This window comes from Hemibagrus wyckioides, linkage group LG17 (genome assembly GCF_019097595.1).
Source record: "Hemibagrus wyckioides isolate EC202008001 linkage group LG17, SWU_Hwy_1.0, whole genome shotgun sequence".
NCBI lineage: Eukaryota > Metazoa > Chordata > Actinopteri > Siluriformes > Bagridae > Hemibagrus > Hemibagrus wyckioides.
In genome coordinates, this window is record NC_080726.1 from 16,244,576 (window position 1) to 16,260,909 (window position 16,334).

Genomic DNA, 16,334 nt, shown 5'->3' on the forward strand with positions numbered 1-16,334 from the left:
AATCAAAAAAATAATTCAACATTCAAAAGCATGTAGCACTTTGGTTGAGCGCGTACCACAGAAAAGTATGGTTCAAATACAAAAAGTCAGATGAACAAATTTATGTAAAATATAATGCTGAATTACATCCTAAGTGGTAATCTTCCAGTCTGAATTACAAACATTTTCAGGCTTGGCACAATCGACAGATGAAACTGAAACTGTTTGTGGCTGCAGTAAAGTTGCTCAGCACTTGATATTCACCAAACATTTAGCTGCCCAGCTGCTTGTTAAAAATAACAAAGCATACAAACATCAGTATAGCTGATATATCGCCTTTACTCATCTCCTGACATTTAATTTCTCTGTATAAACGAAGCTTAAAAGAAACTAAAATCAAAGAAATCCAGATTTTCTCCATTTGTATGTTTTCACTTTTAAATGGAAATTGAACAGTTTAGATCAGCCTCAACTCAGTTCTGACTTGAGACGGATACATGGACGATTGATTTGTGTTATTATCGTATAATTAGGCGGCATTTAAACATAGCTAGTGTTCTACTGTTAGTAGATAAAACAATTATAAATATATTGTAAATAAAAGTTAATGAGGAAGGTTTGGCCAAATGATGATAGGTGGCATGAACTGCTCACTTACAGTGTCCTATTGCAATTTCCTTCAGAAGAGGTTTCAACATTACAGACATGCTGTTGTTTACCTAACCTGAAACATAAAACTCAAGGTGTGAAGTTCTCAATAAAGTATACAACACTGGTCTGGAGAACTAGAGCTAGACCAAACTACACTATCCAAATACTCTGGGGGGGTGGGGGGGTGGGGGGTTACTGCTCCTTGTTACAATTCTGAGCTGCTCATGTTTACTTTCTGTTGCTTGGTTATGTTGTGAAGGACAATCTCAACAACTTTCCTCTGTCCATTTATATACAATTATTACAAAATTTAGTATACTGAAATTCATTCAGTTTTGGTGTACGAATGACTTGTAAGTTAAGTTGTCTTTATGTATCACATATACATTACTGCACAGTGAAATTCTTTGTTCACATATCCCATCCATGGGGGTTGGGGTCAGAGCGCAGGGTCAGCCATGATACAGCGCCCCTGGAGCAAGGGGGGTTGGGGGCCTTGCTCAAGGGCCCAACGGTGGCAGCTTGGTGTTGCTGGAGCTTGAACCCTGATCCAGAGCCTTAACCAATTGAGCTACCATCGCCATTAGGGTGGAAAAGATCTATTCCACCATAATTTGAAAAGTAAAAATTAACATCATTTCTTAATATTAAATACAGAAAATCACTTCCAGGAACATAATCCTTCTTGGGATAAGCTACTGGCCTTGATACAAAAGACAAACAGTATGGAAAAGCCTTGGTATCATTTCCTGCCCCCTTCGAGAAGTTCTGCTAAAGAACAAGTACACAGATAACTAGAACACGGGTCATTAGCGTGCCACTGTGGAAAGTTTAATGCACTCTGTTGGAATTAGGCCCGCTCCAGTGTCCATTTCAGAAGAGGTTTCATCAGGCCACCCAAAGTAAAAAGAGAAAGGAAATTTACAGTATATGAGATGAACACAAGCAAGGTCAATTTTAGAACGCGTTTCACTTAGTCATACCGCTAAAATATCGGACTCTGACAGTCAGTGAGATAAAAAGCAGAGCAAAGAACCTAAAGAAAAATAAACTGAATTCTTGAGTAGCAGCCTGAGAGAAAACCTGAGAGGGAACCGCACAGCTTTGTCCGCCTGCATGCTTTTTATTAAAAACATTTTGTATTCATTTCTACAGATGACTTCCAGCCAGAAGCCAAGTTTCTACAGAGGATCTGGAGGTAGTGAAGTGTTGTTATGTAGAATAAGTGTTTGACTGACAAATCTCATTCAAAAAAATAAAATTTGTTTGGATTCTTTAATGACAGTTTTAATGAACCAACAAATTAGCCTACACCGATTTAAAGATTTGTTTATTGGTAGACCTTAAAACAGGAGTTTGTGGCCTTTATGTCAGATCTACTCTGGGCTGCCATGATCATCTGCACTGCCAGGAAACAGGAAACTTTCCCTTGTTTGACCTTTGGGACTTGGTCACGCTTGCTTGTGTCCCGACGCGAATTATGCAAATACAACTTTGGCAGACTGACACTGTTAAGGAGGAGCTGGAGGCTGGATAGATGGTTAACTGACTGGTTTCATCTTCTACGAGTTAGCTAAATAAATGGTGAGCAACTCTAGGCCAGTTGGAGAGAGAGGCTTGCTAGATAACCACCACCTGCTTAGAAAAACTCCAACAGCAACTTACACACAGGTGTTACTTTAATCCTCCTAAATTGATTCAGGAAAGCTGTATTTCTATTTACAAGCAAAATAATCTGCTCTGGGGTTTCTCAGTTAAATGCTAAGCCACTGCAAACATCACATTGCAACAAGATGGATGAACTTAATCACTAATCCTAATCACTATTCTTCTGAATGCACCTATAATGACACAAGCCCAAATTCCCAACTCTAATTACATGGTCTGCTTACAGGTAAATCCCCCTCAAATCACCAGATGTTTTTAAAACATGTTCCTGACTGGCCATTTCAGATTTGCTTCATAATTTCTGATAATATGAAATCTTATAAATATTCCCAGTTGACAGTATGCAAACTTTCTTGCTTGTATCTGCATTAGTTTTGTAAGATCTAGCAATCTACTCGAGATACTAGATGCAGGAAATTGTCTGGGATGAATTGTCTACTGTCTTCAACTTCTAAAATATAACAATAACTGGTGAAAAGTCGAAGGTAAAATAAGGTAAGGTAAGATACTTTATTTTCATTGTTTATAATACAACGTAATTTAGTGTGAAAGCCCTCAGACAGCAACGAGAACATTTAAACCTAACACTAGGAAAGGATTTTAAATTAAGAAGAAAAAGAAATAAGAATAAATACACTGTAAAATATGTGATGTCTAGATTACTGAAATGAACACTGAGGTGTAAATATACTGCTCATTGAAATGTATATAGTCTACTTATTATGAATAAGCTTAACCTTTAACAAATAATTCAATATGTGACTGGTTTCAGTATACCTGAGCATTTAAAGACTCTATATATCAGTCACTACTGCATCAACAAGCCTGAAATTTTGCACACTATTTAGTGGGAATAGTGTCATTATTATATTTTTGTAAAATAATTCTAAAGCAAATCAGGGAAGGTCAGCTAGGAGGCCCCCAGTCATTTCACATGGATTATACTTTTCTTGCCACAAGGTGAGCTGGATTTTTTATATCTGATAAAATGGTAGGCTGTTAGCTACAAAACCACAATGTAATGACACAAAGAAGAAGCTGTCAACTTTGAACACATATTAAGCAAGTAAACATTTTTAATTTGGTTTAAAATAAATAAATAAAAATCAACCTCTAACCTTTTCACCCCTTGTTACAAAGAAAGTATGCTTATGTGCTGTTTATATGAGTGTACTACATCTGCTTAAGCCTGTACAAAGACGTACCAGTGAAGGCTTGTACAAACATGATTAAACCGTGTAAGGAACGTGACCGTCAACCCAGCCCGATCATTCATCCAGTCTTACACACCCAACATTCATTCACCAGTCATTAGCACTCACCACATCATTCCCTGAACTCTTACCACTAACAGAAAACAATCAGATAATGTGGATCTTCAAAAAAGAAATGTGCTTTCAGTTTTACTTCACAAATTAACAACTAAAGAATTGATATATACAAGTATGCAGTCCAACACTGGAACATGCCAACCAAAAACAATAATGATAAAAAAAAAAAAATAATAATAAGGAGAACTTGATATTTATATATCAAGTAATTGTTTAAAAAAATAAAAGCAGCTGTGAACATTAAAATGAACAAGACAAAACAAGTCACTGTGTCAGAGGCCAGGAGAATTAAATGGGTGTTAGGTTCTGTTTTAGTATTCTGGTCTAGACTGTAATTACAGGAAAACTATTAGGCCTAGCTACCCAATTAAAACAGGGTCTAATAACATCCTTCATATGATTTCTGCAGAAGAGAAAGCCCTTTATACAAACTTGTACTGTATATACAACTTCTGGAAGAGAAAGCCCCACCCCACTTACTTGGAGAGCGATACACCTCCTGCTTTTCCAATGAGCTCCTCGTGATGCAGAACAGCTTCATTCCAGGGAATGTTTAGGAATTTCAGCAGTGTCCGCATCCATTTCTCCGGATGCAAGACGAGCTGCTCGTAGTGCACAGGCAGGCACTTGTCTGCTGCCTCCAAACACTGAGTGTACATGGTCTCTATGGCCCGGTTCCACTTTGTGAGGCAGTCCCGGTAGCTGTTTAAATCAAAGCCAGCGATGGTCACTTTGCGAGAGATCATGGAGTGGACGGAGGCTCTGCCGTCACGAATCATAAGAATAAATTTGGCGCGTGGGAAAATCTTCGCCAAGTACGAAAGAGACTTGAGGGCAAATGGGTCTTTGTTGCACAGGTAAGTGGCTGGTTCACCATGTTTCACGATGATCTCCAGCAGGAAGGCCTGCATGGCAGAGTCTAGCACCTCATCTGTAACACCAGCTTCGTCCAGACGCATTTTCTCACGTCCCGAGCGGCTCCACATCTGCTTCATAGCCAGAATGCGGGGGATGACACGTGTCTCTTCACCGCAGCGAACATCTGGGTGTGCGTCCAGCATGGCCCTCATGAGTGTGGTTCCACTGCGAGGCACACCTCCTATGAAGATGAGTGGCATGTCCTTGTTGTAGACAAAGGGGGCGCTGATGTTCTGTCCAGTGCGCAGCGTAGCATGCAAGCTGCCCAGCAGTGGCTGGCTTCGCTCCTCACGATGGTGGCACTCCATTGCATGCCGACCCAGATAAAACACTGTAACAGAGCTGATGACCAAGCAGGCCACCAGCAAGTTTTGCTTCAGTTTGCCGATCATTTTGCCGACAGAGAAGGAGCCAGGGATGGGCCTGTGCCAGACAGGGTGGGGTTGTATTCGGAGAAAGGGGAGGAGAAGGGTTCAGGATGACACCCGCTTTTCAGGACTCCCTGCTGAAGGACGGGCGTAGATCAGGATCTTCTCCGTGCGGCTCTCGTCGTGTTCCCAGCTCCATCGGGCCTGCAACAACAATCAAGAACCTCGTCAGCAACACTGATGAATTATGCCATTTGCTTAGGCTTATTCATTTAGCTAAGATTGGAACAAATGACTGAGAAGAGAAAGGACGCGAGGAGCGTACAGGAATTCAGCAAACTGAACACGCAGGACTCAGGATCAGGATATCAGTTTGATATAACACACATCATCAGATTTTTGATGTTTGGCTCACGTTCAAGCCACAGTTTCTGCTTCAGCACCACTTCAGAAACTGTTTGAACTGCTGACTGCTATATGGATTTAAAGGCCGGGTAGCAAACTGCACACAATAGGCAGTACATATAAAAGTTTACCACACAGCGCTGGCTTACACTCGATGGTTATGTCGTGAGGTTTTCTCCTGTGCTTTTTCTTTGACCAAAGGGCCACAAGCTGCCCTGAACCACAAACTCCATACATAAACACACTTGTACAAGTCAGGAAGAGGAGGATATAGTAGCATATAGAAAAGCCCTCTATATCCAATAAATCTAACAAGCATAAACATATAAGACAATATTTATTTCCTGCTGGTTTTCTCAAGCACAGTTTGTCTTTTTAACTTAAACTCCTTCCTTGTGGACATATAAAAAAGTGAGCACATGGGAACAAATGAAATGAAAGTGATAAATACTGCTTAAAGAGGTCCTTTGATAGTGCAATACATTAAACTTTCCAATGAGAAATAAAAAACATCATCTATAACAGCTGGGGCAAAATATGGATTTCTGTAAATTGATGTAACAGCAGGATAAGATTTTTTTTTTTTTTTTTTTTTTAAACCTCCCACATCTTTATCACAATCCTTACCTCTGAATATATTGCATCAGTACTCCCCTGTGCTTTTTTCCCCTCAATAAGAAATGGAAGGCTACCCAGAAAGCCTGTATAAACCTGACTGAATAATTTAACCCTTTTTACACCAGAGGAATGGAAATCGACTTAGCGTTATTATTTTCCCGCCATATAAAATTCTAATATAAAATTACTCGGGACACTGTTGGCTTTCAGTGTGAGATGTTTTGGGATAAACATACAGAATTTTAGTGCTTGAAGATAACACCTTCAAATGTAAGAGGCTTATTAAGAAGCACTTGGGGCATCTCAGAGAGCAGAAATGGGCTTGATCGCAGCATTCACTTTGAAGACAGAAACACTTGTGTGAATAAAATAACTGCTTTGTTCTTTTTTTCTATAAATATTTTAGCCCTAGTAGTTCAGGTAAAAACAGAAATATGTATAAATATACGTAATAAACTTATATACTTAGAAAAACTGAGTGTACACTTTCATATGTGGAATGGGACATGACAAAGAAATTCAATGCTGAATGTTTACACCTCAAAACATGCACAAATTCCAATTGGCCTCTGGTTAAAAAAAAAGAGAGAGAGAGAATTAAAAGAGTAAATACATACATTCATTCAAAATCTTGATCATTTCTTACCCAGTATGTTAAGAATCTAAACTTAAAAGTGTATTGATGCAGTCTGCAAAATATTGGGAATTTTAAGCTTCCAGAAAAATCTATAAAACCAGCTTCTGCAAAAGAATCGCTGTTACTTAAACCAGTAAAGAAAACCAGCAAGGAAAACAGCTTCCACAAGACAAAACCCCTTCAAGACTCCCCTCTCAAGGCCAAAAGCAAGTTCAGGAGCCAACATATGTAATGACAGATGCGTGTGGATTATCATTAGACGCCTTAATCAGATCAATATAACGCTTACCTAAGCCAAATATATACAGAGTACAGAATAGAAAATCCCACATGACCTGACTGCGCATTTTCTCGTGCTACACAGTGAGGAGAGGAGAGTGGTGAGGAAAACGAAGAAGTACCCAAAGATTAATTTCAGAATAGCCAGGTTTAGAGGATTCTGAGGGTCGTCACGGTTCAAAATCAACGAAGAGATGAAATTTATATACCACCTCCCTAGTACAAGGTGTATGGAAGCGTCACAAACACTTCCTGAAGAAAAAAAAAAAAACAACAACAACCCACAAATTACAGTGATTAAACTTCAACGAGAGAAGGAGCTGAAATCATGTGTGGTGATTATATGGGATCAAACTAACATGCACAGCATCGACAGGCAGGTCGAACACGGGGAGAAAGCTCTCGCTATAAAATATGTCAGCGGATGTTACTGGATGTTACAGGAAGTGGCTCTGTGCTGCAGTTCTCTGCAGGGGAGTCTTCAGTACATTTTCATACTGAAACCAGTATAGAAAAACTACTGTACTTAAAAAAAACTTCTCTCTCTTTTTTAAAGTGTTAAATGTAAACCCCTACAGTTTCTCCATATGTTAAAACTCAAAAATATGACTCATGACATGTGCTGCTCATTTTCATGAAAGGTGCCAAAGCATTCTGGAGTTGACTGTGTAATGCTTGGAAAGACTCCAGCCTCACTGCTAAAACTGATGCTAAAAAGGCTGACAGGCTGATTTGAAGAGAACGTGTCTCTAAGATTATACATTATATACATAAGAGCGATAATGGCTTCTGAAGTTAAATGCTAAAATGCTTGTCTTCTGTTTGGGTCAATTTTTTTGCAGTGTGATCAGCAAATAAATCAGCTCAGTCAAGAGCATGTGAGATTGGGGAAAGTGGACAGGGCTTTGAAAGAAATCACAGTTTAAATCATTTCAGATTCACATGTCGAATGATTGATATAATTGGGGGAGACTATGCTGCATGCTTTATTTCCTGAAAACTCCTACGTAAACTTGAATTTGTTACACTGTGCTTCTCCTACACAACATTTGAAAAGGTCGCCAAGTCTGGTAAGATAACCTTTGCTAAACATTCAACATTTTGGTCCATACTTACAGACTGAAATAAAAGAGATCGCAGGCTGACGGGCTCTGTACACACTAGGAGAAAGGTAGAGTGATACGAGGACACTGAGGACAATACTTCCAGTAAAAATAATGAAATGCCGGAAATTGCTTTTGCCATTTTACAAATATTACAAGCCTGTAAAAGAGGATCTATCAGGAACAGCTCCTCCTCACACTGCTACTGACATCTCACTGGCCAGTAATGAAAAAATGAAAAAGCTGAGAAGCACACAGCTGCTGCTATCTGTCCAAAATGAGCAAGGGAAAGAAGGCAGCAATGTCAGAATCTCACTGTCCTTTTGTTTTATTCATTTTAATATGTATGGCTCGAGTCAGAGATGACTTTATTTGCCCTAAACAACCTCACCGGAGCACATCAAACACTTAGGACAGGTGTGACATAAAGCCATTCACAGACCTTGTAGATGTGAGAAAGCTGGGGTTTGATGAAGAGAGACCTTGAAGCTGTGAGATTTCTTAGCCATCAGATATCCATGATGGAAAGGAAAAAAAAAAAAAAAAAAAGACAGACTCCACATTCCAAAGTCATGATTGTATAAATCATGTTGGATCAGAAACAGCAGGTTCTTGGCTGAAGTGATGACGCAATCTCAAAACAACGCACTGCTCCAAATGAAAGCTGAACCCAAGCAAAAGCAATAAGACACAGAACAAACAATATACAAAATAAGTCTAAAGAATAACCACAAAGCTATAAAAGAAGCAGTTCCACAGCAGAGAGAGATTCTAATGGAATCGTCGATCCACGATCAAACTTGCCATACCTAGACTCAGACTAAGTCCATATGCTTATGTAGATTCAATTCTATCTGAGAGGAAACCAACCCTGGAGGCCTTGTAACTGATTTACTACTGTGGTCAAGCAATGTTTGCTCTCACATTTCATCTTGGTGAAACTGAAATCAAGAAAGTGTTGGTATTAAATTAACAGCGCTTCTTCACTTCTGTTACGGATATCCTCCATTGGATTTGCCATTGATCTGTTTGGTAATTCTCCATGGACCTGTGCGGCAACCAGACCACATCAACACTTAATAACGTGTGCTTCAGCCAGACTTGATAGGCAACACGTGAAGGGTCACTTCTGGTCTGCTTTACAAAAATCTGCAGGGAAACAGAGGAAATAAGATTCTTCTGACTCAACTCTAAAGTCAAGAGTCCAAGATCACAACTACTATGTTTCCGTTGAATCACTTCTGGATTTGGAGGCCAACCAGGAAGCCTTTTAAAGCTACATCCTTGACTAAATTCTGGGAAATGCAGATTCTTCAAGGAGGTCATCTTCTCATTTCTGCAGTTAAGACTCACCACTTTTTTGAAGCACCCTTTGTAAAGAAAAGATTTCATGGGCTTATATATGATGAATATGAGAAGATGCTGATAAATTTTGTTTAACAGCACTGTGTCAGTTATTCCTGTTGTAATATATATTGTTATATTAAGTTATAATACAGTCATTTCTACAGTAACACACAATTTACAGGGACCTAAAAAAACAAAAAAAAAAAACATATTGCTAAAATGGTGAAGAGGTTTTCTGTATGTTGAGATCACAGGGAAAATCCTTCAGGATTTCCCGTTGCTTTTCTGTTGGCGCAATAATCTGCATTTTTGTTAAAATTCTTATTAATTATATGAGAAGGGGGAAAAAACGTTCCGCTTGTTAACGCTCCACATGCTGCATCATTCATTATTAATACATTAAAAATCATAAATGTTGTCAAATCACTGTGGTATAAAAGCAATACACACTTCAGGACCTGTACATGAATATAATCCACTGTACTATGACACTACACCATCTTGGATTACTTTCCTATAACAGCACACAATGTTGTTTAGTTATAGCACTTTAGTTATAGTTACGCCAAGGACACGGGGACAAGCTCAAATATATTATCCTCTTTGTCACTTTAACAGAAGAGATTGAATAATTAACTGGAAGAAAGAACATTATTAAGATAATGTAATCATTGAGTTGTATATCCTGAGCTATAACCTCAGCTCTGACCACACACACACACACACACACACACCGCTAAATAACTCAATGCTTCTCCTACCACCGTTCTCTTGAATCATACCCCTGGTTAATGATGTTGTGTATCCTGGCTTTGTACAGACTATTTTAGATTTATCAACAAAAGCAAACCATTACAAACTGTGGGTTCAGCCACATTTTTACCATCCTTTACCTTCAGCCCAGGCACAACTATAAATAAATCAGAAGCGTTACAGATCGCTTTTTGTCATGGCTTTTTTTTTTTTTTAATTTAAATTAAATAGACACCTCCAAAAGTATTGGAACAACAAAGACAATTCATTTGTTTTTGCTCTTTTTGAGTTTGAGCTCGAAAGATGAAAATGAGATCAGTTTGCAGCTTTCATTTCCTGATATTTAGCTTTAGATGTGTTTAGAAGGCAGTGGTGTTTGTTTCAGCCCACCCGTTTATCAAGTGCATCAAAAATATTGCAACTTGCGGCTGACCGGTTACTGGAACGTCGTGAAGAAGAAAGAAAACACTGGTGTAACTTAAAACCAGACACTGAACAGGTCAGCCAAGAAAAACAACAGCTGATAACTGGAACATTGTGAGAGCTGTCATTGGCAGCACCAGCAATCTCCACAAGGCAGGGGTGAAGAACTCACAATCCACTATTAGAAAAATATCAACGCCATACCAACAGATACAAACCATCATCAGCAGTAAGAATCGTTAGATTGAAATTCGCAAAGAAATACAGGGATGAGCCAAAACAGTTCTGGAACCAAGATTAACTGCTAGTGAAGTGATGGAAAGGCCAAAGTGTGAAGAAAGAAAGGATCTGCTCATGATCCAAAACGTACAAGCTTATCGATCAAACACAGTAGAGGTAGAGTCATGACTTGGGCTTGTAGGCTGCTTCTGGAACATTCTCACTAATCTTTATTGATGATGTAACTCATGATGTTAGCAGCCAAATGAATTCAGAAGTCTACAGAAACATTTTATCAGCCAATTTACAGAGAAATGCATCCAATGTAATTGAGAAGACAGTGCCAACACAACAAAGTGCTTCATCAGGGGAAACCATGGAAGGTTTTAGACTGGCCAAGTCAAACAGCACGCATTAAACCAATTGAGCTTCAGCATTTCACCTCCTGAAGAGGAGACTAAATGGACAACCCCACCTCCCAAAAACAAACATCAATTGAAAGAAGCTGTGGTACAGTTTGTAAAAGCATCACAAAAGAATAATGCAACAGTGTGATGATGTTGGTGGCTAACTGGCTTCACATAGTAACTGCAAGAAAGGGATATGCAACCAGTTTCATTTACTTTCAGTTTATCTGTTCCTAAACTTTTGCTTACCTAATAACTGGGTCTGTTGTTGAAAGTTAAAGTTGTTCAACATTCAGATGTAAATATCAGGAAACGAAATTGTTATCTATTTTCTCATACTCCTCTTTTGATCACAAACCCAAATGTCTTCAGTGTATAACCAAAAATATCTAAATAAATAAATAAATATTGGACTGGCCTTGATGATCCGATACTTTTGGAGAGGACTGTATATTATGTCTGGTCCTGAGAAACAGGTTATAATCTCTTACTGTCTTAATGTCTTACTGATTGATTTTACCCGTTCAGCGTGACTGCTGCACTTAACATTAGCAAATTCATAGTGCATATGATGTTCAGACTTACAGAGCTGTAATAAGAGATCCCTCTTAAAAAAGGTAGACACTTTTGTGAATCTGATATATTGGAATAATAAAAAAAAAATCACTAAAATTTTCAGGATCAGCTTCATTCAAATTTATTCCAGATGTTGGCTAAAATCGTCCATTTGTCCACTTCCACTTAGAGGAAGACGAGCATCTTTGTTTAATTACAGCAGAGGTACTCCATAATGCTACAATGTCAAGGATCATAAACAACTCAGCATGATGCCATATGACTAAGTTTCGGGCAGATGCATAATATCAGAGATGTTATATCTCCAGTCACGGCACATTTATTGACCTAAAGTATTGTAGTATATCATCATGTCAATTAAATCCCTACTATAGTCATTATATTAAATCCCTACTATAGTCATTATATTAAATCCCTACTATAGTCACTATATTTAGCAGATCCTCAAAGATCAGTGATCCAGATAGTGTCTGATGAGTAATGAAATTAACCATGAAATAGAAAATAATTGACAATAAATGTAGAGACAGAATGTGTACTAATTTGCAACCAGTTATGGAAAATAGCCCAGGCTACTTTTTTACCTGTTTGTAGTTCAGTGTCCAAATAACAAGTGAGTTCCTATTATCACTTAATGATATAGCACCTATAAGAGTCTTATACATTTTCACCACCTGTCTTAGAAGTAATATAATGAATGAACAAACAAATAATGAAACGAACACAGCTTATAAGGTTACGAAATGGAAAAGCACAAAGTCCTCTGTTCTAAAGACTTTCCTGTTTCCGAGCGCTGACATTTGAGACCCTATCATTTTAAATAAACATCTTTTTACAGAAAACATTATCAACAATTCTACCATTTTCTTTGTTAAATAAAATAAAGTTTTTAAATTCATTTGTATTGACTTAATCACAAGTCCCTAGCAACTGGCTATTAAACAAAAACATATCAGAACAAGCACATTAATATTAACAAGTGGTTTGATTTTAAAGCCAAAACTACATTCAGAGCTGCTGTTAGTGAAAAATTAATGAACACCTAAAGACCAAACGGATTTGAGCATTCAGCAGCACTGCAGTATGATTAAAACATATCTTTAACTAAACAAGTGATCTGTAGTGTCACAGCCATTCCACGTACACATGTGCTCTTTATCAACACTGTCAACATGAGCTAATGGTTCCCATAGGGGCTAGAAAGTCAGGAAACAAAACATATCAATCACCACTGGCTTCCAGCAGTCCTGTGACCTGGTCAGAAAAGGCATCTTTAATGGGAAAATATCGATTGACCGGCCAGGCTGAGACAAAATGACCTAATCCGAATAAATCGATTGTACATAATGATCACCATATTCTTTAAATAGGAATCAAACCTTTAAATAGGAATTACAAAAAAAAAAAAAAAGTTAGAAAATCCTGATATTTTTGAAGCAGATGAAAGCGGATTGATGAGAAACAAACGAGACAACGGGATCGACTGGAGGAGAAGTGGTGGGGTTTAGATACGAGGACAGCATGTACAATAAACATAGTAATCTCCTGGAACAAACTCCACTGCCTCTGTGTACCATTTTACAAGCATTAAGAGTTTGTGCAATCTATCAGGAACAGCCACTCTTCCTTCACATCTTAGTGACTGTCACTGCTAGTGAAAAAGTAGTGACAAAAAATGAAACAGTGAGAACACAGCCGCTGCTGTCTATAACAAAGCGAACAAGAGAAACAAAGTCATGTCACCTTTTTGTTTTCTTTCATTAGGTTTTGCTCTTTATAGGATCACCAGACAACACATCGAACACGTTGGACAGGTGAAATGAAGAAATGAAAAATGACCTAATCGAAAAGAAATCATCAGGATTCAAACACTGAGACGAGACAAGCTGATGGAGCTGAATATGTCACGTTATATCAGTAGGTTCAAACAGGAGCAAGCTTTTGACCAAACACAAGCCACGTAACTTAACAGCTGCGTACGGAGGAGAGACATTGTGAAACTGGCATGCGTTTCCTCACAGGTTTAAAGTCCAGATTTCTAAGCTCTATGCAAAGAAATGTAACCAAGTAAACACAACACAGCACAGACCTTCTTTTTTTTAGTGGCATTACTTTCAAGCACTTATTCAGCTGTCATCTTAAAGCAATTTGTTATTAGTCAAGAAATTTAACTGGAAGACTGAAGCCTGATATAACCCCCTGAATAATAAACCAACAATCATGTAACTCAGGCATTTCAGACAAGGTGATCTAAAAGTTCATATATATATATATATATATTTTTTTTTTCTTTTATTTACAAGTTAAAAATTCTATTAATAAAAAAAAGATCGCAAACCAGGTTCAGGCATTTATTAGAAAGGTTTAATTTTGTATCAGCCTACATAAAGTCTCAAAGACGACTTCAGCCGCAGACAAATGATTTATATCCAAGACCTTGAGCTGAAATAAAAGGTGGTCCCTGACTCAAAGAAATTATGACAGATTTTCCACTGTTTCCTTTTTGATACAGAACAGAGATTACAGCTTACAGTATTATCCCTACTGATTCAATGCTGACTTTTTTTAATCACCATCCCATAAAAAAATGTCAAACTTGACAGACAATGATCAATCTTATACGACAGCATCAAACTGATCCATGTCTAGAGGCAATTTGTTATTTCAACCAAGCCAATGCTGACGTTCAAATGTTTTGTTTGAGCACAGTTTGAGCATCAGAAAGAGACACAATGTTGACTGACTACGGAGGCGGCATGGCACGGTGGGCGGCATAGTGTTACCACTTCACAGCTCCCGGGTCTCCAGTTCAATCACAAGCTCGGGTTACTGTCTGTGTGGAGTTCCTGTGTATGTTCTGTGCATGTTCCTGTGTCTGCGTGGGCTACCTCCAGGTTCTCACATAAAACATATCTGTAGGTGGATTGGCTATGACACCTTTGCACCTAGCTGTGAATGTACGGTTTGTGTCAATGTGTGATGATTTCCGCAATGCGCCCAGTGTTCATGGGACAGGTTGTGGATCCAGTATGACCCTGACCAGGATGAAGTACTTACAGAAGACAAATGAATGATTGAATACACAAGCTTCCAAAACTGAAAACAAAACAAGACAAAACACACAAATGCAACAAATGTATCCATGTTTATTTAAGCAATACACTGCCGACTCAGATAAAAATACTCTGTCTATACTATATCACCTGACTTCCAGACTGGTTAAGTAGGTTATGGACGGATTAATGCTGTATAATACCAGCAAATCTGTCTTGCAAGCAAGAATATAAACACTGTAGAGTTGAATTGAGTTGAGAGCAGCTATAGGAACATGGGATGTTTATAGGGAAGATAGAAATGTCAGATTAAATCACCTTGTCATATAGATATCAAGGAGAGGACATTTTTCTTAGACCCCTGAACATGATTCAACTCACAGACAGACAGACAGTCAGACAGACAGGAAGAGAGGGAGAAAGAGAGAGACAGAGACAGACAGACACACTCACTCACGCGCTCTCTCTCTCTCTCACACACACACACACACACACACACTACAGCTCTGTTGATTGTTTCAGGAAAACCTGACAGAGACTGCAGTTAAAGCAATACGCAAACTTAGAGGAATGAGAAAATATCCCCAGCTCCATTCATCCATCTATTTCTGGGTCCTATAATAAAATGAAGGTTTTTAATCACTCCCAGTGATCAGTGTAAGCCCTGCGTTGTTTACACACCGACCAGAGATCACAACAAAGGTGATGAAGCGGTGGTTTTCCCTGCAGTTTGAGTGCATTTCACTACAACTCGACATTCAGTATCACACTGACAGCCTGCTCGAACCTCGATCCTGCACGCGCTCGGAGCTTCAGCCCTCCTGCACATGCACACTGGATCATGTGAAGGAGCCAAGCAGCTACAAAAACATCAACAGGAGGAAACCCTGAAGGTTCTGGAGACCAAGTTGCAAAACCGCACCAGCAAAGCAGAAACAGAAAGGAGCGTTCACGTCGCATCATTCCCGAGTCTAATAACGAGTAATGAACTGGAACCCACCTAAAGCAGAAGATCCGCCTGCAGAGACACGGTCAGATGTTCAGGCAGCAGATCTGAGCCAGAAAACGCCAAGAGCCGCGCTTTCCATTCGCTCACCGTTCTACTAGGCGCAGAAGAAACGCGACACTGAAATCCTCTCGGCTCTCCCCATAACTGTATCGCACAGACTGCGCGTCATATTGGATTGGTTGCCAGATATTCAATACACACTGAACGTGCATTAACAGTAAGACATTTAAAACTATTTTAACAAACAAATATGTCAACCTGAATCAGGAACAATCTAAACTAACACGGTTTGAGTGATAAATTCCACGGACACGTTAAAACATCACCAGGATCTCGTATTAAATAAAATTGTTCATGTAATGAGGACACAATCACAACCCGGCAACCCGGATTCAGAAAGAGGCGGTCTTGAACGAGACAAAAATCTGATTGGATCAAAGATCGCTGACCGGGTTTGTCTCCACGTAGATGATTGGTTCAGATATCGAGGACAGCGCTATGCCCCGCCCTTTGTGGTTGAATTTCATAAGGCAGCCTCACGATGCTTCTCCTGTTAAAGAGACAGTGCAGGTGGTCATTTTGATTCATTC

General features: G+C 38.9%; 1 protein-coding gene across 3 annotated transcripts in view; it reads right to left on the reverse strand.

Annotated features, from left to right (window-relative positions):
• The window catches only part of tpst1 (tyrosylprotein sulfotransferase 1), a 43,661-nt gene extending 27,628 nt beyond the window's left edge, over positions 1-16,033 (reverse strand). The window contains exons 1-2 of one of the 3 annotated variants that reach the window (XM_058413877.1): positions 15,736-16,033; positions 4,110-5,119 (exon numbers count right to left, since the gene is read on the reverse strand). In XM_058413877.1, the coding sequence (XP_058269860.1) occupies positions 4,110-4,939 (830 nt within the window). In that variant the 5' untranslated portion in view covers positions 4,940-5,119; positions 15,736-16,033. Of the gene's footprint in view, positions 1-4,109; positions 5,120-13,425; positions 13,582-15,735 lie in introns of those variants that run through there. The other 2 variants (XM_058413879.1, XM_058413878.1) reach the window with 2 other exon arrangements.
• Positions 16,034-16,334: the final 301 nt, after the last annotated feature.